Genomic DNA, 24,475 nt, shown 5'->3' with positions numbered 1-24,475 from the left:
ATGTAAACTATAGGAAAAGCTCAAACCGCTCTGAAAAAACGCTAGATCAGAGCGGTTTTCCAGGCGTTTTTGTTACAGAAGCTGTTCAGTAACAGCTTTACTGTAACAATATATGAAATCTGCTACACAAACGCTCCAAAAAAACACTAGGCATGTGTAGAAAACGTCTCTAAACATGCCTAGAATCGCTCTGAAATCTGCTTCACAAACCTCTAGTGTTTTGCGGATCTGGTGTGCACTGGGCCTCAGTCAGATGCGGCTGGCAGCACAGCTCAGCCAGTGGCTGATAGGGATGATCATTCTGCCGAATTGACATTTCCGCATTTCCTATCAAAAATCTATTTATTGCAACTCTGTAAATTTTCCCCAATCTCAGAGCTCAGTAGCATTGGACCAATCAAAGAATGCAGAATTTTTCTGCAAAAATCAGATCACCAAGATAATGGGGAGGAGAATTCTGCATAGCTAAACAGCCTAGGCTAAGCATCACTGGGAGGGAGGGGCTACATACCACTATACAGCAATATATAGCTATAGGAAGTGTTTCTGGTGCTGAAACCAGGATAATTATTGTAAAAGTGGGTATCCTGAATAATTTACTACATTCTTCTATATGTCGCTATTGTGCCTCTTTAACCACCCTGGCGTTCTGATTAAATCGCCAGGGTGGCTGCGGGAGGGTTTTTTTTAAATAAAAAAAAAACTATTTCATGCAGCCAACTGAAAGTTGGCTGCATGAAAGCCCACTAGAGGGCGCTCCGGAGGCGATCTTCCGATCGCCTCCGGCGCCCAGAATAAACAAGGAAGGCCGCAATGAGCGGCCTTCCTTGTTTTGCTTATATCGTCGCCATAGCGACGAGCGGAGTGACGTCATCGACGTCAGCCGACGTCCTGACGTCAGCCGCCTCCGATCCAGCCCTTAGCGCTGGCCGGAACTTTTTGTTCCGGCTACGCTGGGCTCAGGCGGCTGGGGGGACCCTCTTTCGCCGCTGCTCGCGGCGAATCGCCGCAGAGCGGCGGCGATCAGGCAGCACACGCGGCTGGCAAAGTGGCGGCTGCGTGTGCTGCTTTTTATTTCATTAAAATCGGCCCAGCAGGGCCTGAGCGGCAGCCGCTGGCGGTGTTGGACGAGCTGAGCTCGTCCAGACCGCTCAGCTGGTTAAAACCTCTGCATCAAATAATATTGTACCAAGTTAAATGGATTGCATGTCTGTAGTTATTGTGAGAAATATATAAAAAGTACCTGGCTGGCTGGCTCCTGTTCCGCTAATTTCTTTTGAGATGACAGAGCAGTTTTATTGGGCACACAGCTGTCCATGCTCCTCCCCCATCCTATCATCACCCATACAAGGTAATAAAGGGAGGAGCTGGGAGGAAGAAGCATACAGTCTCTTGTTGTATGCAGAGTAGGGATGATCAATGAGAAGGAAATACTTATGAGTTTATGCAAATGTATACAAATTTTTATGCAAATATATGCAGCTTGAAAATGAATCAAGTCTCACCTAGGTTTAAATTGATTGGTCCGTTTTCAAGCTGCATGTATTTGCAAAAAAAAAAAGTACATACATTTGCATAAACTCTGAAAAATGTTCAACTTATTGATCACCCCTAGTGCAGAGCTGACCTTGCCTATTTCCTCCCAGCGCTATGCAGAGATTAACACTCTGTGGCCAGCACTGCGGTTTCCACTCAACAGATCACCCTGCCCATGCTCAATGAGCAAAAAAGCATTCAATCCCATTCCACACCCTGGATATACGCAGGGCCGGCGCTACCATAGAGGCAAAGGGGCAATTGCCCCAGGGCCCCAGAGCTTGTAGGGGCCCCCAGTGGCTACAAGAGGAAAAAAACATTTTCAAATCGACCTTATAGTTTTTGAGAAAATCGATTTTAAAGTTTCAAAGGAAAAAAAATACACATTTAAAAACCTGCCGACTTTAATGGTTAATAGCAAATCCACCTTAAATTCTAGAAACCCTAAATTTGCAGGATATGTTAAGGAGATCATTGGGAATAAGAGGAAAAAAACTAATTTTTCAAAAAGACCTTATAGTTTTTGAGAAAATAGATTTTAAAGTGTCGAAGAAAAAAAATATACTTTTAAATGCGGTAAATGTCACTTTTAGTAGCAAACCTAACGGTAGTGTAATTTTACATGCATCAAAAGAAAGGGCAATACATTTCCTGATGTGGTTTCCAGGGGGTCCATACGCAGCCACATCGGTTTGGCCAGGGATCGCTATACAGCCGCAATATGGCTGTATGAAGATCCCTGGCATTTTTTCCTATTTTCCCCCCAAAAAATGTTATGTTTAGAGTGTGGGAATTTTTTTTTTTTTAATTATGTGGGGTCCCCTCTCCTGAAACTTTTTAACTCTTTGTCCCCCAAGCAGGCTGGGGTAGCCAGAATGTGGGGCTCCGACCAATTGGGGCTTCAAACCCTGACTATACCAGCTGCAAAAAAGGTCCCTTAATGCCGATTTTTGTTCCGGGGTATTTGTTGGGGGGGGGGTGGAGGTTTATTGTGCCCTGGGGTCCCATTGTTGCTTAAACCGGCCCTGGATATACGGTTTTACCACTTCTCTAGGGATTAAATAAGGGAGCAGAGAGAAACGGTCTTTTATTACAGGGCTGAGTGATGGGAGTGATTTACAGCTTTTATAAACCCACTACGGAAATGGTGGGAAGGGTAAAATGTTTAATAAACCCTGCATAGTTGAAACAATTGATGCGACTTCGTACGCAGATAGGAATTGGACCAATCCAAATTGGAAGCAACTGCATCTGACCAGTCCAATTTCAATCTGCAAATAAATTGCAACAAAACTTCAATCTAGTTGGAAAAATTTGCAATCCATAGATTATCTCTACTGAGCAGGGAAGAAGATGAGGAGAAAGAAGAAGAGGAGACTGCTGAGCTGCAGTACTGGCTACAAAGAGTTAAAGTGGACCTCCAAAACTAATTTCCTAAATTGTGCAGCCTCGCTGTAAAGAAAAGCTATATCTACCCTTAGAAGCCTTGTCCCGCGAGGCCGTCCCAAAGACCCCGCATCACTCCACTTCCGGCGCCTGGCCCCGCCTCCCCTCTCTCCATGGAGAAAAACGCCAAGCTATTTACTGCTAGAGATGTATGCAAGTGGCTCGTCTGCATTGGCGAACTGCTCGCTGGGAACCGCTATGGGCAGGCTGGCCCTGTACTACTTCCGGGTCGCAATGTCCCGCAGTAGTAGGCATGCCCTGAGCCGGAGGCGTGCATTAGTACGCATGCCCTGGCCAGGCGGTGCGCATCCTTGATTGCGCGTCTGTGGCCGGGCACACTCTGCACATTAGCGTGACATCACGAAGCAAAGCCACAGGTGCGCAATCAAGGACGCGCACTGCCAGGCCAGGGCATGCATACTAATGAACGCGTCTGGCTCAGGACATGCTATTCGCTGTGAGCAGGTCACCAACATCTGTATTTCATGCACACAACATCGCCTCTCAAGTATTTCTATAATTTAATTTGAATTGTCTTTGTGTTTCGATTGGCAGCCTGCCTTGAGTGTCCACAATTGTCCAGAAGGTCAGACAGAATTTTTCCTGAATCAAAAACGTAAGTAATGTTTATTTAAAGTATGGACCTACGCATGGATAGCTCGGGCTATAGTAGGGATAAACCTCCCTGGCGGTACTGACAGATATACACATCAATACAAAACATGCCATGAACAGTATTGATGTGCATACACATCAATACTCTCCTGCACTGTATACTAGACCCTTGCTTGATACATTTTGGCAAGTTACAGGAAAAAAAAGGTTCTGAAAATTAATTAGATCACTTTTTGCACAGAAATACTGGGGAAATTGAACGCCAGGGAGGTTTTAAAGAGGCCCTGTAGTGACATATAGTAGAATACAGTAAATTATTCACAATACCCACTTTTACATTAAATATCAGCCTAGTAACATGACTATGTACTCTGTAAAGTGCTGCAGAAGATGTCAGTGCTATATAAATACATAATAATAATAATAATATGGTAGGACATTAGACTATGGTCAAATTATATTGTGAGCTCCTCTGAGGACAGTTAGTGACTTGACTATGTTCTCTGTAAAGTGCTGCAGCAGATTTCAATGCTATATAAATACATACCGTAATAATAATATGGTAGGACATTTGAATATGACTATGGTAGGTATTAGATTGTGAGCTCCTCTGAGGACAGTCAGTGACTTGAATTGCTCAGTTTAACCTGCCTGTAAAAGCACTGTAGAAAATGAGTGAACATTCAATTTGCAGCCAGTAGGTGGAGCCCCTGAGCCTGCAGACAGCAGTAACCAGGGGAAGGTCAAACTGGTTAGCTTGAGATAGAAGAAGGGTGAGCGTTGGGTAGGGTAAGTGGAGTGATCTGAGCTGCAGTATCTACAACAGAAGGCTAAAACAACTAGCTCTACCGGCCTGGAGAAACTGGTTAATATGAAATATTCATGGGCAATATTTCATAGTCCTGGTAATGTAGATTTTTTGAGGAGATTGACAATTTTTCTTGATAAAATATCCGATAACCTGGATGATATACAGGGGGTGGACAAAATAAGGGAACACCTAACCTTTTGGCATCATAATCTTTGAACATGTTTTAAGCAATCAAAACTTGACATGATACATTTTTTTTTGTTATTTGATATGTTTAATTAAAATAATTGTTTTTTACAGATATTTAAACAAAAATTATAATTTATAAAAATGGCAGATCTCTCAGACTTTCAAAGAGGCCAAATTGTTGGTGCTGGTATGGCAGGCGCTACTGTAACAGAAACTGCCCGAATGCTTGGCATTTCAAGAGGTACTGTCTCAAAAGTAATGACTGCCTTTGAAAGAGAAGGAAAAACGTTTTCAGCAAAGCACAGTTGTGGCCGAAAGTCGAAGTTGTCTGAGAGAGACCGTCGGACTCTGAATCGAATTGTTAGAAAAGCTTGCAAGACCACGGCTCCTAAAATCACTGCAGAGCTGAATGAACGCCTACAGAACCCAGTTTCCACAAACACTGTCGTCGGGAGCTGCACAAATCTGGATTCCACGGAAGAACTGCAATTAGAAAAACTCTGCTCTCAAAAATAAATGTTTCAAAGCATTTAGAGTGGTGTAGAAACCACCAGAATTGGTCCCTCGAGCAGTGGAAAAAATGTGATTTTCTCTGACGAATCATCTTTTACCTCATTTCCGACCTCTGGCCGAGTGTACGTTTGGAGACAGCCGAAAGAAGCATTTCATCCGGACTGCCTTCTCCCAACCGTAAAACATGGCGGGTTCTGTGATGATCTGGGGTGCTATTTCTTGGAAATCCACTGGGCCTATAATTTCCCTCCATGGAGGAATTAACAGCCAAGACTATTTAGGAATTTTGGGCAACCAAGTTCATCCTATGGTTCAAGAACTGTTTCCGGAGGGGAATGCCATCTTTCAAGATGATAATGTCCCAATCCATACAGCTAGAATTGTTAAAGAATGGCACGAGGAACATTCTAATGAAGTTGAGCATCTCATCTGGCCACCACAATCCCCAGACCTCAACATTATTGAGCATTTATGGTCATTATTAGAGATTCAAGTAAGAAGTTGATTTCCGCCGCCATCGTCTCTAAAAAGAACTGGAGGGTGTTTTAACTGAAGAATGGGCTAAAATTCCTTTCAAAATAATTCACAATTTGTATGAATCAATACCTCGGAGAACTGAGGCTGTAATTGCCGCAAAAGGTGGACCTGCACCATATTAAAATATATTTTGTTGATTTTTAAGGTATTTCAATTATTTTGTCCAACCCCTGTATACAGTGCACACCGTTCACACTGGTTGCAAAAAACGACAAATGATTTCGGGCACCAAATTCTCCTGAACATAAAAGTCTATCATAAATCTACAGCCCTGTAATCTGTATTGTAGATACATTCACATGGATATAGATGGCTTTCTGTGCTCGTGTTGCACATCTCTATAGAGTAGATGGCTTTCTGTGCTATATACAGTCATGTAGTGTCACCAGGAGGCTCCTGTAGAAATTCCTATACCCCAATGTCACCACATCCCTAGCACCATATGGAATCATCTAATTTGGCAGCCACTTCCATACCCCCGCCCGGTATATTCTATATGTGCTTTTCAGTGCAGTACTGCTCGCCTCCTCTACTCTCTGGTTTCAGCTGCTGGACAGAACATTCAGGTGTAGCCATGTGACACTCAAAGTAAGGAGAGCAACAGATGCCAGATTACATTTCACAGCATCCCTGTTTATAGTAAAAAAGACATCCTCTGTGTTAGGAGGCGGGACTTGTAGTTCACAGGAAGAAGGTAGTTGTGAGCCATAAGCTGGGTGCCGTTGTGACTGCACCACTCTCTATGCCCATAAGATGATATTTACATGATACTTTAGATTAGAAGCTGGTGATACATTGGTATTTGGTCATACTTTTTTTTTAAATTCCTGATTAGGGTATTTTGTGTACTAAAGTATGCCTGAAATAACTTTGAGGCAGATAACACACTTGACAGTTGTCATACACGTTTTCTGCACAGAAGAACTCATCAAAGGGCTAGTTCACACTTAAAGGAGTACTGTAAGGGGGGGAAATGAGTTGAGTTACCCGGGGCTTCTAATGGTCCCCCGCAGACATCTTGTGCCCGCGCAGCCACTTCCCAATGCTCCGGCCCCGCCTCCGGTTCACTTCTGGAATTTCAGACTTTAAAGTCAGAAAACCACTACGCCTGTGTGGCCGTGTCCTCAATCCCGCTGATGTCACCAGGAGTGTACTGCTCAGGTCTATTCCTGCGCAATACGCTCCTGGTGACGTCAGCGGGAGCGAGGAAACGGCAACGCAGGCGCAGTGGTTTTCAGAAGTGAACCGGAGGCGGGGCCGGAGCATTGGGGAGTGGCTGCGCCAACACAGGATGTCTGTGGGGGACCATTAGAAGCCCCGGGTAAGTTCAACTCCTTTCCCCCCGACCCCCCTACAGTATTCCTTTAGGGCCCTTATCCACTAGCAATCGCTAGCGTTCGCGCTAAACGCTAGCGATTGCGATTCAGCAAAGTTCCAAATTCTCCCAGCGATTGCGATCGCGATTTTGCTATGCAATGCACTGCATAGCAGAATCGCGGTTAAAAAAAAAAAAAAAAAAAAAAAAAAAAAAAAATCGCTCCGCGGCACGATCGCGATTAAGTAAAAAACGAATCGCGGTAGTGGAAATGACCTATCGCAATTCCTATGTTATTTGGCAAACCGTAGCGATTTAAAAATCACTAGCGGTTTGCGATTTTGCGATTCAGCATCTCTATCGCCGCCAGTGGAAAAGGGTCCTTAATGTGTTTTTCGCGCGCAGAAAAAACCCTGACATTCTGCATCATTATTCTGCACGTTGCCAGTTTTCGGTATCAGTTACATCAGCTGCTGTGAAAAAACGCACCAGTTTTTCTGCATAGAAAGACACTTGGTGTGCAGAAAAACGCGCACACAAAACTGAAATACAAGTGTGTTCCCGGCCAAACTGATTGATAAACACTACAGTATACATTCATTACTCATTTTAGCTCTTGTGTTACACCACAGGCATGTCATTCCTATGTGTTTTTATTACAAAATAAAATTATTTTCTCTTATATTCAGTATTTACCAAAGCACTAATGTAGGGATGGTCAATGACTTGCAAATCATTTTGAAATGATGTAGTATTATGCAAATGTATATATTTATTTTACATTAGCAGGATTTGATTGGTTCAGTTATAAGCTGCATACAAAGTTTGAACAATGCTGTATCAACTCGAAATTATTTGCATCGGATTCACCTTGCCTACATAAGATCTGCAGAGTGATGTGAGAGTATAAACAGTCAACTTGCAACTATGCAAGCAGGGGTAACCGTTTACAAGCAGTATCTCAACCAGAGACCAACACACACTGCAGCTAGTTTACTATCATTGTAAGCAGAGAGCAACAGCGTATACTGTACATACTGAAAGCAGCAGAGATCAGCACACACTGCAGCTAGTTTACTATCAGTACAGGAACAGAGTAACAGCTTATAGTGTACATACTGGAGGCAGCAGAGATCAGCGCACACTGCAGCTAGTTTACTAGCGGTACAGGCACAGAGTAACAGATTATACCGTACACACTGCAGCTAGTTTACTATCAGTACAGGCAAAGAGTAACAGCTTATACTGTACATATGGCAGGTAGCAGAGATCAGCACACACTGCAGCTAGTTTACTATCAGTACAGGCACAGAGTAAAAGCTTATACTGCACATACTGGAGGTAGCAGAGACCAGCACACACACACTGCAGCTAGTTTGCTGTCGGTACAGGAACAGAGTAACAGCTTATACTGTACATACTGGAGGCAGCAGAGATCAGCGCACACTGCAGCTAGTTTACTAGCAGTACAGGCACAGAGTAACAGCTTATACCGTACACACTGCAGCTAGTTTACTATTAGTACAGGCAAAGAGTAACAGCTTATACTGTACATATGGCAGGTAGCAGAGATCAGCACACACTGCAGCTAGTTTACTATCAGTACAGGCACAGAGTAAAAGCTTATACTGCACATACTGGAGGTAGCAGAGACCAGCACACACACACTGCAGCTAGTTTGCTATCAGTACAGGAACAGAGTAACAGCTTATACTGTACATACTGGAGGCAGCAGAGCTCAGCACACACTGCAGCTAGTTTACTATCAGTACAGGCACAGAGTAACAGCTTATACTGTACATACTGGAGGGAGCAGAGATCAGCACACACTGTAGCTAGTTTACTATCAGTACAGGAACAGAGTAACAGCTTATACTTTACATACTGGAAGCAGCAGAGATCAGCACACACTGCAGCTAGTTTACTGTCAGTACAGGCATAGAGTAACAGCTTATACTGTACATACTGGAGGTAGCAGAGATCAGCACACACTGCTGCTAGCTTACTAGCAGTACAGGCACAGAGTACCAGCTTATACCGTACACACTGCAGCTAGTTTACTATCAGTACAGGCACAGAGTAACCGCTTATACTGTACATATGGCAGGTAGCAGAGATCAGCACACACTGCAGCTAGTTTACTATCAGTACAGGCACAGAGTAAAAGCTTATACTGTATATACTGGAGGTAGCAGAGACCAGCACACACTGCAGCTAGTTTACTATCAGCACAGGCACAGAGTAACAGCTTATACTGTACATACTGGGGGTAGCAGAGATCAGCACACACTGCAGCTAGTTTACTATCAGTACAGGCACAGAGTAACAGCTTATACTGTACATACTGGAGGCAGCAGAGATCAGCACACACTGCAGCTAGTTTACTATTAGTACAGGCACAGAGTAACAGCATATACTGTACATACTGGAGGTAGCAGAAATCAGCACATGTTGCAGCTATTTTTTTTATATCAGCAATAGAATAAAAATACACACATCATACTTACCTCCTGTGTAGTCTGCTCATCAATCTCGTTCTCCTCTCCTGCGTCCACTGTAATCAATGGAATTCTCCCTCTTCCATTTTAAATATGGCCATTACCCCATAACAGCTTCCTGCTCAGCACACTGTTAAACTGTAATATCCCCCACTTGAGCCATCAGGAAGCATGGACATTACCTTGCATATCAGTTGTCCTTTAAACTATAACTGACAGCAACTGATATATAACTGACTGCAACTGATATTTCAGTTCTGAGGAAATCATGTCAGAACTGGAAGGAATTGTTGTTAGAAGAAAATGGTGAACTGCTGAAGGTGCGTACACACATGCGACTATAGTTGTTTGAAACGATCGTTCCCCGATCATTTCAAACGATAATTGTTTAAAAAAAAGCAGCCAACGATCATTAAAGGGAACCAGAGACGAAGCACCCTTGTGTATTTTACCATGTATATCAGTAAGAACATTAGAGAAAACACTTACCATGCTCTCGGTTTCCTCCTCACTGCTAAAAGTGTCTGTTAACAGCAGTCACAAGAATCCCAGACTGAGCAATTAAATCTGGCTTTGCTGGGAATGATTATAGCTGAGTCATTATAGCAAAGCCACAAGGGGGCAGGCTTGGGCTTGAAATAACACCACAGAATACAGACTTAGCTATAATCTTTCTGTAGCAAAGCTAGACGGAGCAGCCTGACTTCTCAGTCGGGGATTCTTATCAGACGTGATAACAGTCAGATTACACAGAGAACAATGAAACAAAGGGCAGATTAGGTGTTTACTGTCATGTTCCCACTGATTTATAAGGTAAAATACAAGAGGGTGCTTCATCTCTGGTTCTCTTTAAGTCTAACGACGGACGAGCTAGATCGTTAAATACGAACGATCTAGCTTGGCGGATTTTTTCCAACGACGATCGTTTGCAAAAGTAGTCCACCGTTGGAAAACGGTGGTTCGTACTAGGCTTGACATGCGCATTTCGCTATTTCTCCATGGAACTTCTCATTTTTATGCGCAAGCGCAATAGTTGCTTTACGTGATGTAACGTTCGTTCTAATGATCAGATCCTTACACACCTTTAAAAACTAACTTTACTTAGGTCGTTCTTTCCTCAATTGAAAGTTTGTTTGTCGTTCACAACGAACGATCGTTGTCGCATGTGTGTACGTAGCTTGAGAGGTACTGACGGCGAGGTAAGTATGTAACATTCATTTGCAGGTAAATCATGCATCATGAGTTTATTTTAAATAATTGTATTCAGTACAGGTTCACACATTGCCTGGCTATCCTGATGATCCTCTGCATCTAATGCTTTTAGCCATAGCCCTTGAACACGCATGCAAATCAGGTGTTTCTAACTGACGTGTGACTAGGTTAACTGCATACTTGTTTCTGGTGTGTGATTTAGACACCACTGCAGCCAAAGAGATCAGCAGGGCTGCCAGGCAACTGGGATTGTTTAAAAGGAAATAAATATGGCAGCCTCCGTAGCTCTTTCGCTTCAGTTTTTTTTTCCAGCTTTAGACAGATTAGAAAATGTAAAACTGGCTGCAAACCTCATTGGAAACACACTTTGTACTAACATAAAATGCTAGAAAGCCTGGCAGAGCAGTGGTTAGCAATGTTCGGTGCAGGCGGAGTCCTCCTTAAGTCTCCGCACAGACACAGGACCTTTGCGTTGGGTTGACAGATTGCTGACAGGCAGTGACAGGACAGACAAGCTTGGCTCGCACATGCGGCGTGCGCTCTCCTATGGAGAGGGGAGGCAGAAGGCTCTATGCAGTGCCCGGGGGACAGAGCAAGCAGCCAAAAACCAGGCTGCAGCAGATTGCTGGCTGTCCGAATCTTCACGGGCGCATCAGACGTGGGATGTCTGTACAGCCATCACACCCCAGCAATCACTAATCATCATCTCAGCTGTCACAAAGTTTCACGTCTCTGCATAACTTAAACTTTCTCATCTGCTCTGACCTTTATGCTTGGCAGATAAGGCGGCCTTCCTTCACGCGCCGTTACTAAACGCCAATCAGCCGAAACGCTAGGTTCCCCTTGTGCTGCTAAAACACTTGCATACACGTGAGCTATAACTATCGCCTGCAGTGATCGGGAATGAATCCCTATGGCAGTGATGGCTAACCTTGGCACTCCAGCTGTGGTGGAACTACAAGTCCCATGAGGCATTGCAATACTCTGACATCTCTAAGCATAACACGGGGAGGCAGAGGCATGATGGGATTTGTAGTTTTGTCACAGCTGGAGTGCCAAGGTTAGCCATCACTGCCCTAGGGGGGCAGTTCCAGGCAGGAGCTCATACTGATGCATTCTTTGGCTACAGCTGAGCCATGGGTGCTGTGTTCTAAAATGGGGAGGAGGGACAGCAATGTGCTGCACTGTGGAGCAATGTCCCAGCAAGCAGGGGAGGGACCGGGAACAATGCACTCACTTGTTAGTATCACTTAAAGGGGCACTATGGTGAAAAATTGTAAAATTTAAAATATGTGAAAACATAAATAAGTAGTATGTTTTTTCCAGAGTAAAATGAGCCATAAATGACTTTTCTCCTATGTTGCTGTCACTTACAGTAGGTAGTAGAAATCTGACAGAAGCGACAGGTTTTGGACTAGTCTATCTCTTCATGGGGGATTCTCAGGGATTTATTTATTTTCAAAAACACTTTGTGAATGGCAGTTGCTCTGTCCAACTGCCAAAAAGCTGTGTAGCGAGCAGGGAGGCTGGCCAGCATCATTGTTTAAATTCTTTTTAGGAAATATCTTTATAAAGAATAAAAGCCTTGCTGAGAATCCCCTATGAAGAGATGGACTAGTCCAAAACCTGTCGGTTCTCTCAGATCTCTACTACCTACTGTAAGTGACAGCAACATAGGAGAAAAGTAATTTATGGCTCATTTTACTCTGGAAAAAACGTACTTCTTTGTCCATGTTTGCACATATTTTAAATTTAAATTTTTTTGCGATAGTGCCCCTTTGAAGGGCCACTATCACGAAAAATATAAAATACATGAAAAAACATGAATAAAAAGTAAATTTCTCCCAGAGTAAAATGTGCTATAAATTACTTTTCTCCTATGTATCTCCTATGCATCAGCATAGTGCCTGGAGACACCAGCTGTTCATCACTTACTCTGTCCAACCTTTAAAGTGACCTTCATTCCTTTGGTCTTGCAGACTCCCCCTGTGAGATTCTCCAGTCCCTCCAACGTTCCATCCGATGTGGCTGCAAAAAGAAAACTCTGCATCAGTATCAAAAACATGCATATACATATTATACAGTGCAGTGCGGTCCTTATCAGTGACCAATTTTACCACCTCCATGTAGTATTAGGGTTTGCCTACACAATCTGTATATAGTATTAACCACTTAGGTCTATCTGGACGGATATATCCGCCCAGATAGCCTGCCCTGCTGCAGCGCAGCCGGGCGGGCTCCCGTGCATGCTCCCGCCGTCTTCCGTTATCCTGGAGATCAATGAATTCATTGAACTATGTCTCTGTATGAAAAACTGACGGCTTCTTTGAAGTGAAGCTTTTCTAAGTTTCACGTCATCCCTTCAGTTCCTGTAAGCGAGAGCTCTCGCTTACAGGATGAAAAACCAAAAAATGACTCCGGCCATCTTGTGGCCAAATAGTAAAACTACATCTACATACATTTTTTTTTTTTTAAATATACACAATCAATTACATTAAGGGCCCATTGACACTCGAGTGTTTTGCCGGCGATTTCGGCAAAACATTTAAACACTAGCGCTTTTGAAAGCACTAGTGTAATTAAACCCTATGGGCCTACTCTTACTTGAGCGATTTGCACTAATCGCCGCAAATTGCCCAAAAACGCGAAGCGCAAACGCGTTGCCTGTACCATTTTTAGCCGATTTCCCAGCGATCGCGTTTCAGTGCTATAGAAGCGCTAAACGTGATCGCGGGAGAATCGCCGCAGTGTTCAGTGATTTTTCCGCTGAAAAATCACTCCTGCAAAACGCCGGCATTTTGCAAACGCAAGTGTGAATGGGCCCTTACAATTGTCGGTTTACCTCCCCACTCCAAAAACTCCAAATAAAATTTTTAATAAAAAATAAAAACAAAAGTTATTGGCGAATGAATGGGAGGTGAACGTTGCTCGGATGCATAAATTGAAACGGCACTGAAGGCTGAAGTAGTTAAATATCTGTTTACCCTCATACTACGCAGAGGTGGTAAAATTGGTCATTGATTGGCCAATCATAATTGGATGTGTGTACCAGGCTTCAGTCTCCTCAGTTTAAGGTCGCATTCACAGTGATACATTTCGGTTTAATGCGACGTTAAAGTCGCAACGTGTCTGCTTTAAGAGGTAACGCACTGCAAGCAGGGAGTTAGCACAACGCAACATATTTTCAACGCAACTTTAAAGTCGCACTGTGAACGGCCCATAGGATTAGCATTGCAGTGCGGCAAGCTGCGTTATAAGACTTTATAATGCACATCCGCAATGTGCCACTGTGACTGCGACGTGAAACAGAACCAAACATCACAGTGCATACCTGTCCTTTCTAATCTCCATATCCATTCCCCAGGCCTCACCTAAAGCACGGGGACCCCGGGCCAGTAGGGCCAGTGTGGGGCATGTCAGCTGCAAGGGGTGGAGGAAGCCCCAGGTAAGTATATCATGGGGAGGCATGATTTGCTTGATGCTTCCTTTAAAGCGGACCTGAACTAAAAACTTAATCTCAGCTCTAAAACATACGCAACAGCATGATATTATTATTATTTTTTATTTATATAGCGCCAACATCTTCCGTAGCGCTGTACATAGTACAAACAAATAATGGGGAACAAATATACATAAAAAATACAAGACACTGTACAGTCATGACATTGAATAGAATAAATACAGATACATACATAGTTGATATGTAGTTGGTACATGTACATATGTTAAAATAACAGCAGTATGAGAAACACTAGGAGGAGGTCCCTGCCCTTGCGGGCTTACAATCTAGAGGGTAGTGGGGAGGAAACAAAAGGGAAGGAAACACAAGGATTAGTGGGTGAGCCAGTGTGCCTTCAGTGCTGCCTATAGCAAATTATAGGCTTGTCTGAACAGGTGTGTTTTCAGAGTACGTTTGAAGGTTTCCAGACTTGAGGCATGACGAACCGGCTGAGGGAGAGAGTTCCAAAGGAGAGGGACCGCCCGTGAGAAGTCTTGGATGCGAGAGTGAGACGAGGTGACTAGGCTGGAGGACAAAAAGGTCTCCTGTGAGGAACGGAGGGTCCGGGCGGGGAGGTATCTGGAGATTAAAGAGGAAATGTATGGAGGCGATAGCTTGTATAGAGCTTTGTATGCAAGTGTGAGAAGTTTAAACTGGATCCTTTGGGCAACTGGTAGCCAATGGAGGGATTGGCAGAGAGGGGCTGCCTCAGAGGATCTAGAAGAGAGGTGGATGAGACGGGCCGCAGAGTTTAGTAGGGATTGGAGAGGTGCCAGTCTGCTTTTTGGTAGACCACAGAGTAGGGTGTTGCAGTAGTCAAGGCGGGAGATGATTAGGGCATGTACAAGCATTTTAGTTGCTTCTTGTGAAAGGAAGGGACGGATTCTGGAAATGTTTTTGAGATGGAAGTAGCAGGAGGTAGTTAAAGTGTTAATATGTGGTTTAAAGGAGAGCTCAGAGTCCAGAGTTACCCCTAGGCAACGAGCTTTGGGGGTTGATGCTATTGGGGTGTTCTCTACATTGATTGTGACAGTGGGAGGTGGAACAGAGAGCGAAGGTGGAAATATCACAATCTCCGTTTTGCTCATATTGAGTTTAAGGAAGCGGGATGACATAAATGTAGATACAGCGGATAGACATTCGGGAACTTTTGATAGTAGTGTGGAGAGGTCTGGGGAAGAACAATAAATTTGGGTGTCATCAGCATAGAGGTGATATTGAAACCCAAAAGAGCTTATTATCTGTCCCAGGCCATGGGTGTAGATGGAAAAGAGGAGGGGTCCAAGGACGGACCCTTGTGGTACTCCCACAGACAGTGGGCGTGGAGAGGAGTTGGTATTGGCATAGGAGACCATGAAAGAACGTCCTGACAGGTAGGAGTTGAGCCAGGAGTGTGCTAGGCCCTTGATTCCCAGTGTTGAGAGGGTCTGGAGAAGTAGGGTATGATCAACAGTGTCGAAGGCAGAGGACAGATCTAGGAGTATTAGTACCGAAAATCTGCCTTTGGCTTTAGCAGCTAGGAGGTCATTGGCAACCTTAGTGAGAACGGTTTCCGTAGAGTGTTGAGGGCGGAAGCCAGACTGGAAGGGGTCCAACAGGGAATTAGCAGAGAGAAAGTTAGACAACTCTGAGTAAATGTGGCGTTCCAGCAGTTTGGAGGCAAAGGGAAGGAGAGAGACTGGGCGGTAATTAGAAAGGGCCGTAGAGTCTAAAGAGGGTTTTTTGATTAGTGGCGTTATGATAGCTTGTTTAAATGAAGAAGGGAAAGTGCCAGTTGAGATGGAAAGGTTAAACAGTGTTGTTAAAGCAGGAATGAGGGGGGAGGAGACCTGGGGGATAAGATGAGAGGGAATAGGGTCTGAGGCGCATGTAGTAAGATGAGCTTTAGAGATTAGTGAAGAAAGACGCTGTTCAGTTAAGGCTGAGAAGATTGTTAGCGGGGAGGAGGTATGAGTGCGTGAGTGGTTATGTGGAGAGGGATAGTTGATAGTAGGGGAGCTGCCGGACAGAGAGGAAAAAGGAAGAGGTGATTGGACCGGTGAAGAGGGTTGCTTTAGAAAGCTGTTCTGTAGTGTTTCAATTTTGCTCACAAAATATGCTGCAAAGTCTTCTGCAGACAAGCTTGTGGTTGTAGGGGGAGGCGGGGGGTGGAGAAGAGAGCTGAAGGTGTTGAAAAGTTGTTTAGGGTTATGGGATTGTGAAGAAATAAGTGTAGAGAAGTATGACTGCTTTGCAAGTGAGAGAGCGTCCCTGAACTGGAGCAGCGTGTTTTTATAGTGGGCGAAGTTATCTGCATTGGTGCTTTTCCTCCACTGCCGTTCTGCTGCCCTGGACTGTCTTTTCAGTTGTTTGATCGGTTCAGTCAGCCAGGGCTGTCTGTTGATGCGGCGGGGGCGGAAGTTGGTGAGAGGGGCGGCTGTGTTCATGACAGCGGTGACTGTGGTGGAGTAGTAGATGGATGCTGACTCCGGGTCAGTGTAGGATGACAGGGAGCTCAGGGGTTTTAGAGAGTCAGCTAGGGAGCAGAAGTCGAGGTTGCGATAATTCCTGCATAAGCGTGATGGCTGCACTACAGTAGTTGGAGGAGGCAGGGAGGGGCTGATTGTAAAAGTTATGAGATTGTGATCTGAAAGGGGGAATAAAGAGTTATTAAATGTGGAAACTGGGCAGAGTCGGGTAAAAACTAGGTCCAGAGTGTGGCCATCTTTGTGGGTGGAGGTTGAGGACCACTGGGAGAGGTCATAGGATGAGGTGAGTGAGAGGAATTTTGTTGTAGTGGAACAGTTAGTGTCTATGGGGATGTTAAAGTCCCCAATGATGATGGAAGGAATGTCAGTGGATAGAAAGTGGAGAAGCCATGTTGAAAAGTGGTAAATGAAAGTGGAGGCTGGTCCAGGAGGCCGGTAGATGACAGCAACCTGGAAGTGGTGAGGGGAGTAGATGCGGACAGCATGAGCCTCAAAAGAAGAGAAAGCCAGAGAAGGTGCAGGTGCAAGCGGTGTAAAGGAGCAGTGTTCGGAAAGAAGAATTCCCACCCCACCCCCATGTTTGTCACCCGATCTAGGTGTGTGGCTAAACTTGAGGCCACCGTATGAAAGGGCAGCTGGAGACACAGTATCAGATGGGGTTAGCCATGTCTCAGTGAGCCCCAGGAAGGTGAAAGCATTAGTGATGAACAGATCATGGATGTGGGCTAGTTTATTGACTACAGAGCGTGCATTCCAGAGAGCCCCAGATATGGGAGGGGGAGAGCTGGGAAGGCAAGGAATGGTGATCAGGTTACATTGGTTAATGTGCGTGGAGGAGTGAGGACGGTCAGTGCGGGATGTGGTATTTACCAGAGTGCAGTGCGGTCTGGGAGAGGGTCCTGGATTGGGTGATATGTCCCCAGCAGCCAGTAGAAGTAGTAGGCAGAGATAAGAGAGGTGAGGATGTGATTTGTATGTGACAGAGGGCTGTTTAAGAGATGTGGAGGAAGGTATGTGTGATTTGAGAAATAAGAATAGTTCATGAGTAGAGAGAAGAGAAGATGGTAGGAGAGAGGGAGCAATGTAGATGTTATTGCTGGCAGCGGGAGGAGTGAGTGAGGTAGGTATTTTAAGTAGTGGAGCTGACAGGATAATGGCTATAAAGAGGATAGTAAACCTTTAACCACTTAAAGACCGGCGTGGACGCGGCGGCAGCCCCAGGACCACCTAACGCCGATCGGCGTAAGGTCCTGGGGCGGGGATTGCAGGAGATCGCCTCCACTCCCAGCAGAGACTGTTAGACGGCGAAACTGCCGCCTTTTATGTACAGCGCTGCGATCTAGGGCAGCCCTGTACTGGGGACAACCATGTGACACAGCTGTCCCCCTGGGGCACAGGAGAGCAATCAGCTCTCATTGGCTGAAACCTATGACAGCCGGTCACTGTCATAGGCTGGCTAGGGGAGGGAGGGAGAGGGAATTATAAAGATAAAAATAAAAAAAACAGTACGGTATATTTATTACAAAAAGAATAAAATAAAGGTACTTTTCCGTTAGCCGGGCGCATCCACTAGGTGGCGATAAAACTCCACCAGAGTTACATCTTTCCCTACTATCCATGGCGACCTGGAGGGGGAATAGTAATTATCGCCACCTGGTGGTTGCACCCAGCTAACGGAAAAGTACTAAAATAAATATTTACAAAAAATAAACACTCCAGGGAGCCATCACAGCCCACCTACAGAAAGCTCTGTTGGTGGGCTGAAAATCACTTGTGTGCTGACTTGTGCAGCGAGGCCTTAAAGCTGCAGGGGCCTAATTACCAAAAAAATGGCCTGGTCTTTAGGGGGGGTTAACACTGCGGTCCTCAAGTGGTTAAAGAAAAACATTTATTTGTTACAACTGTTACTAATCCTGCAGTAAATCTGCAGTATGTCTATTTCCTGCTTTCATGGAAGCAGACATAGGGTTAATATCCTGTGTTTACAAATTAGCTGCTCTGTCGAGGCAGCCAGCCGACACAGCTAAGGGATCAAATTACACCTGTGATTAGTCACAGATGAGGGGGAATTAGACAGGCTAAACACTCTAAATACATACAGGGGGCATTTCTCTCTTTTTTCCTTCTATCTTGTGCAAGAGTTCAGGTCCACTTTAAGCACTAGATTAAAGGACAACTGTAGCGAGAGGTATATGTAGGCTGATGTATTTGGCTGCAGTAGTGTCTGAATCACCCCAGAAAGAAGCATTCAGCTAATCTTGTCAGATCTGATAATAATGTCAGAAACGCCTGATCTCCTGCATGCTTGTTCAGGGGCTGTGGCTAAAAGTATTAGACAGAGGATCAGCAGGACAACTAGGCAATCTGTATTGTTTAAAGGTAATAAATATGGCAGCCTCCATATCCCTCTCACTGCAGGCGTCCTTTAACCCTCCTGGCGGTATGAAAAATTCCGCCAGGAGGCAGCGCGGCAGTTTTTTTTTTTTTTTTTAATCATGTAGCGAGCCCAGGGCTCTCTACATGATAGCCGCCCCGCCCGCTTCGATCGCCTTCGGCGATCTCCGATCTCCGATCAGGTAATCCCGTTCAAAGAACGGGATTTCCTGGAGGGCTTCCCCCGTCGCCATGGCGACGGGGCGGGATGACGTCACCGACGTCGTGATGTAATTGGGAGTCCCGATCCACCCCTCGGCGCTGCCTGGCACTGATTGGCCAGGCAGCGCATGGGGTCTGGGGGGGGGGGGGCGGCGATCGGGCGCGGGGCGGCGGCGATCAGTGTGCTGGCGCAGCTAGCAAAGTGCTAGCTGCGTCCAGCAAAAAAAAAATTAAGAAAATCGGTCCAGCAGGGCCGGAGAAAACCTCCTGCGCGGCTTACCCCGAACTACGTTCGGGGTTACCGCCAGGAAGGTTAAAGTGGACCTCAACTCTTGTACAGGACAGAATGAAACGTAGAGAAATGCACCCTAAATGTATTTAGAAACTTTAGCCTGTCTAATTCTCCCTCATTTGTGTCTAATCACAAGTTGTAATTTGATCTCTCCCGTGTCACATGACTGCCTCGGCAGAGATGGCGGATAAGCTCATTTGAAAGCTCAGGATGTTAACAATATGTCTGCCTCCATGAATCAGGAAGTAGAAACAATTCGGATATATTTTAGGATTTGTACTAACGGTAACAAAGAAATGTTTTTGTTCAAGGGCTGGTTCACACGGGTGTCTGCACGGCTTTCTGTGGCGTCGCGTTTTGTGGCGATGCGGCGGCTACACATTCGAGCTTTCAGCAGCCTTCACGTAGCTTTCGGATGCGGTCGCCGTTTTTCTTCCCCTAGGGGAACATTACCCGTGGCGGTTAACTGCCTCGGGACGCTACATGTAGCGTCCAGGGCCACCTTGAACGACAGGGAAAAACGGGACCCGAACGCCACGTTCGCGTAAACGCCGGTAAAAGCCTGGTACAGACGCTCCCATTCACTTGAATGGGAGCATTTAACTCCAAATCCCGAACGCTGGCGGTAAACGCTCCGCAGACGCCCGTCTGAACCAGCCCTAAAGGTTATTATGCTGTTGCGTATCTTTTAGAGCGGATAGGACATTCTGAGCCCAGGACTGCTTTTATGAATACTGGGGGTAAAGCATGCTGTACAGAAGGTGGGACTTTGGTGCACTGAAGCAGGTATGTTTTGTTAAGTGCTCAGTTTATATGGAAATGATGTTTTTCTAGCAAAGAGGAATGATAGATGTTCAGAGCTCCTGCTGAGTCCTGCCAGCCACAGAGGAGATATCCCGGCAATATGATTACTTCCTGAACTCAGTCAATTCCAGAAAACAATCTAATGTGATCATCAATGTTTTAAAAAGATCAACTCAATCAGGGTTAACCGCAGACAGCATTTTCCAGTTCTCCCATGCAATGAATAGTAATTGGGCGATTAATCGATTGTTCTTAATGTGTCAGGACTGAATTGAACCAAATAGATGCAATTATTACCGCAAAGAATCACGATTTTAAAATCCCTCTCAGTTTAGGTTCCCATTAACAGGAAATAAATACGTCACCTTCCATATACCTCTTTCGTGGATCCAAGGTGAACTTTTACTCATTGCATAATTGTGTTCCTTTCCTATTGTTTATAGGGCATTCCTCAAGCCAAATACTTTTTTGTTTTCGTTTTAATACTCTAATTCCCTATAAACTAAATAAACCACGCCCACAGGTTTTCAGAGAGCCTTGGCAGTAGCAAGGGTTCATGGGAGCTCAGTCTGGGCGGGAGGAGGAGGAGGTATTACTAGCCATTGATTTTAGAGGCGGAGGTGAGGAGGGGGATTAGGTTTTTTTTACAGGCTGAGAAATAATCATTTTCTATTAAAGCTGTTTGCAGCTATATTTGTTGTGTAAACTTCTAACTCTATCTAAACTTTAGATAAGATATATAGACAAGTTACTTGTTATAATTAGTTTTTCATCTCAGATCCGCTTTGTTTAAGTTTGGCTGCTCTCAGCAACACCTGAAGCCAGTAGAAGAAAATCAAGGCCTGGTACCCACTACAAAACGCTATCGCTACTCGCAATCGCTAGCGTTTTTGTATGAGCGGTTTGTAAGAGATTTGCCATCAGATCGACCAACAGATAGATCCCTCTCTGATCAAATCTGATCAGAGAGGGATCGTATAGCTGCCTTTACTGCAAACCCATTGTTAATTCGATTTCAGCATGAAACCGATCACAATCTGCGAAGCTGCCCCCCCCCCCGCATACATTACCTGATCCGGCCGGCGCGACTCCCCCGATCTCTGCTGTCCTCTTCTCCGCGCTGGGCTCAGAGTCCAGCAAGCTTCACTGAACTTCCTGTCCGGGGGAAGTTTAAACAGTAGAGGGCGCTCTACTGTTTAAACTTCCTGCTGGGACAGGAAGTTCAGTAAATCCGGACTCGGAGCCCAGCGCGGAGAAGAAGACAGCGGGGACTCGCGCCGGTGGAGCAGGTAATGTATTGCGTCGGTCGTCGGGCATTCGAACGCCGCTATCGACGCACTCCCGACCCGCCGGTGATGGGCAAAATCTTCCGCACGGATGGATCGGCGGGAACGATTGATTTTGGACGTAAATCGGTCGATTTTTCAGCGTTTGCACGACGATTTCACAGCAGATTCGATCACAGTGATCTAATCTGCTGTATATCGGCGGAAAAATCGTTAAGTGTATGGGCCCCTTTAGGGAGCGAATTTAAAAAGTGTAATCAATTTGCCAGCGGTTGTTTAGCAATTAGCGATTAGCGTTTTAAAGTCTGATTGGTCCTTTCAAATAATTTTAATTTTGTTACAATGTTCAGTAACTTTAAAACACTAGCAAAATCGCTCCGTGCAGGTTTTGATGAGCGATTTGCACCATCCATTTACATTGGCAGAGCGTTTAGGGAAATTGCTAGCGATTTATCACGCTCCCTAAATCGCTCTAGTGGGTTCCAGCCCTAATTCCATAAAGGCGCCCATCTGCAGTGCAATGTTTTCCTTATGCTGCATACACACTTGAGATAAAAGTCTTTGGAAAAGGCAAGATCACAGACCAATTTTACCCCCTTCCATGTAGTATGAGAGCCATACTCTACACAGTCTATTCCAGAGGTGCCCACACTTTTTCGGCTTGTGAGCTACTTTCAAAAATTAGCAAGTGAAAGTGATCTACCTATGTACAATTTTAGGAGCACACTTGTATATACAGAATGGAAAATGTAGTGGGGTCGGGATCTACCATGAAGGCCTTCGCGATCTACCAGTAGATCGCGATCTACCTAATGGGCACCCCTGGTCTATTCTATGGAGCTGCACTCCCCATCAGACAGAAATCTTACCCCCTTTCATGTAGTATGAGAGCCACACCTACACAGTCTATTCTATGGAGCTGAACTCCCCATCAGATAAAATCTTTGCAAGATGCTGCACACACAGATGCTGTACACATTCAACAGATCAGTATCTGCAAAAGATTGGTTCCTGAAAAATATCCATTCCTGCAAAATGCATTCATAGTCTATGAAATCTGCAGATCATCATACACACCTTGTTTAACAGGCAATCATCTGCAGATCAGATCCACCAGGATGGATTTTCAGATCTGCAGATGATTGCGAGATATGCAGATGAAGTCTGTTAAACAAGGTGTGTATGAGGATCTGCAGATCTCATAGACTATGAATGCATTTTGCAGGAATGGATATTTTTCAGGAACCGATCTTTTGCAGATACTGATCTGTTGAATGTGTACAGCATCTTGCAAAGATTTTATCTGATGAGTTCAGCTCCATAGAATAGACTGTGTGGAGTATGGCTCTCATACTACATGGAAGGGGGTAAAATTGGTCTGTGATCTTGCCTTTTCCAAAGACTTTTATCTCAAGTGTGTATGCAGCATTAGATGCGATAATTTGATCAGATCTGTGGGGTCATTAATAATCGGTAATTATTGATTGCTCCCATAAATGGGTCGATTAGAGCACTTTCCCTCTTGAGATACAATCGTAAAATCCAACATTCCAATCAACAAAATTCTGTATTCCAATCGACCATAGAATCATTTTTACATACATTTTCTCCACACGCAGTACTAGCCCATATGCAATTAAAGGGACCATGAGCTGAAGCTAAATCCGCAATCCGGACTTACCTTGGGCTTCCTCCAGCCCTCCGTACATATGGAGGCTGCCATATTTATTTACTTTTAAGCAATACGGCCTGGTGCACACCAGAGGAGTTTTTCTGAGCGTTTTGAGTTTTTAAATCTGCTGCTAATGTTATCCTATGTGTCTGTGCACACTGGAGCAATGAGGTTTTGTAAAAAAAAACCATAGCATTACATTGGGAAGAGCTTTTAGAGGTTTCAGAAGCTCTTCCCAATGTAATGCTATGTTTTTTTTTTTTACAAAACCTCATTGCTCCAGTGTGCACAGACACATAGGATAACATTAGCAGCAGATTTAAAAACTCAAAACGCTCAGAAAAACTCCTCTGGTGTGCCCCAGGCCTACCAGTTGCCTGGCTCACCTGCTGATCCTCTGCCTCTAATACTATTAGCCATAGACCCTGAACAAGCATGCAGCAGATCAGGTGTTTCTGACATTATTGACAGATCTCACAAGATTAGCTGCATGCTTGTTTCTGGTGTGATTCAGACATTACTGCACTCAAGTAGACCAGCAGGGCTGCCAGGCAACTGGTATTGCTTAAAAGGAAATCAATATGGCAGCCTCCATATAACTCTCACAACAGCTCTACTTTAACTTTTTCTTCTGAGTTTTCTCCTAGGAGATAATTTTTCATCTTCTATTTAAAAACACTTTTCAACACCCTGCAACTGAAAAAGTACCAAAAAGTAGGTAAAAAAGTACTATTACACTTTTTTTTAAAGTTTTTTTGCATGCTGGTGGTTTAAAAAGCATTTCATTGACAATTTTGGAAATATCAGGTGGGAGAAAACTAAGGAGAAAAAGTTATTTGCATATGGACCAATGGGGGGTTGATTCATTACCTGTAACACAGGCAAACTGCTGTTACTCGCGCTAATAAATCAGCGCAAATTACTGACATCTTCATGCTTGCTCCGCGCGCTAGTGGCAGCCTAGTGTGCGTTACTTAGCAACAGCCGATGCTCTAGCTTGCCGCACAGTAGTGACGCATCGCTACCGTGATAGTTCACTAGTGCACCCGCTACTATTATAATTAATAGCCTAAGCAGCACTGCCCCCTAGTGACAAGTGGCCATAAATACGTATTACAACAGTACTAATTAGTAGCAAGGAAATGTAACAAATAAGAAATAAAAACTGTGATAAAAAAAAAATTTGG

General features: G+C 44.6%; 1 protein-coding gene and 1 long non-coding RNA gene across 4 annotated transcripts in view; one reads left to right on the top strand and one right to left on the bottom strand.

Annotated features, from left to right (window-relative positions):
- The window catches only part of EFNB3 (ephrin B3), a 191,003-nt gene that overhangs the window by 13,376 nt on the left and 153,152 nt on the right, over window positions 1–24,475 (bottom strand). The window contains exon 3 of the mRNA XM_068273976.1: window positions 12,608–12,700. Coding sequence (XP_068130077.1) covers window positions 12,608–12,700 — 93 coding nt within the window. The remainder of the gene's footprint in view (window positions 1–12,607; window positions 12,701–24,475) is intronic.
- Window positions 1–24,475, top strand: part of LOC137562543 (uncharacterized) — a 219,666-nt gene that overhangs the window by 149,161 nt on the left and 46,030 nt on the right. For all 3 annotated transcript variants that reach the window (XR_011030137.1, XR_011030138.1, XR_011030136.1), the window contains one exon: window positions 3,538–3,598. This is a non-coding gene — a long non-coding RNA (uncharacterized lncRNA). The remainder of the gene's footprint in view (window positions 1–3,537; window positions 3,599–24,475) is intronic.

This window comes from Hyperolius riggenbachi, chromosome 3 (genome assembly GCF_040937935.1).
Source record: "Hyperolius riggenbachi isolate aHypRig1 chromosome 3, aHypRig1.pri, whole genome shotgun sequence".
NCBI lineage: Eukaryota > Metazoa > Chordata > Amphibia > Anura > Hyperoliidae > Hyperolius > Hyperolius riggenbachi.
Note: the sequence above shows the minus strand (reverse complement) of the source record. Positions and strands in the feature narration are given on the sequence as shown.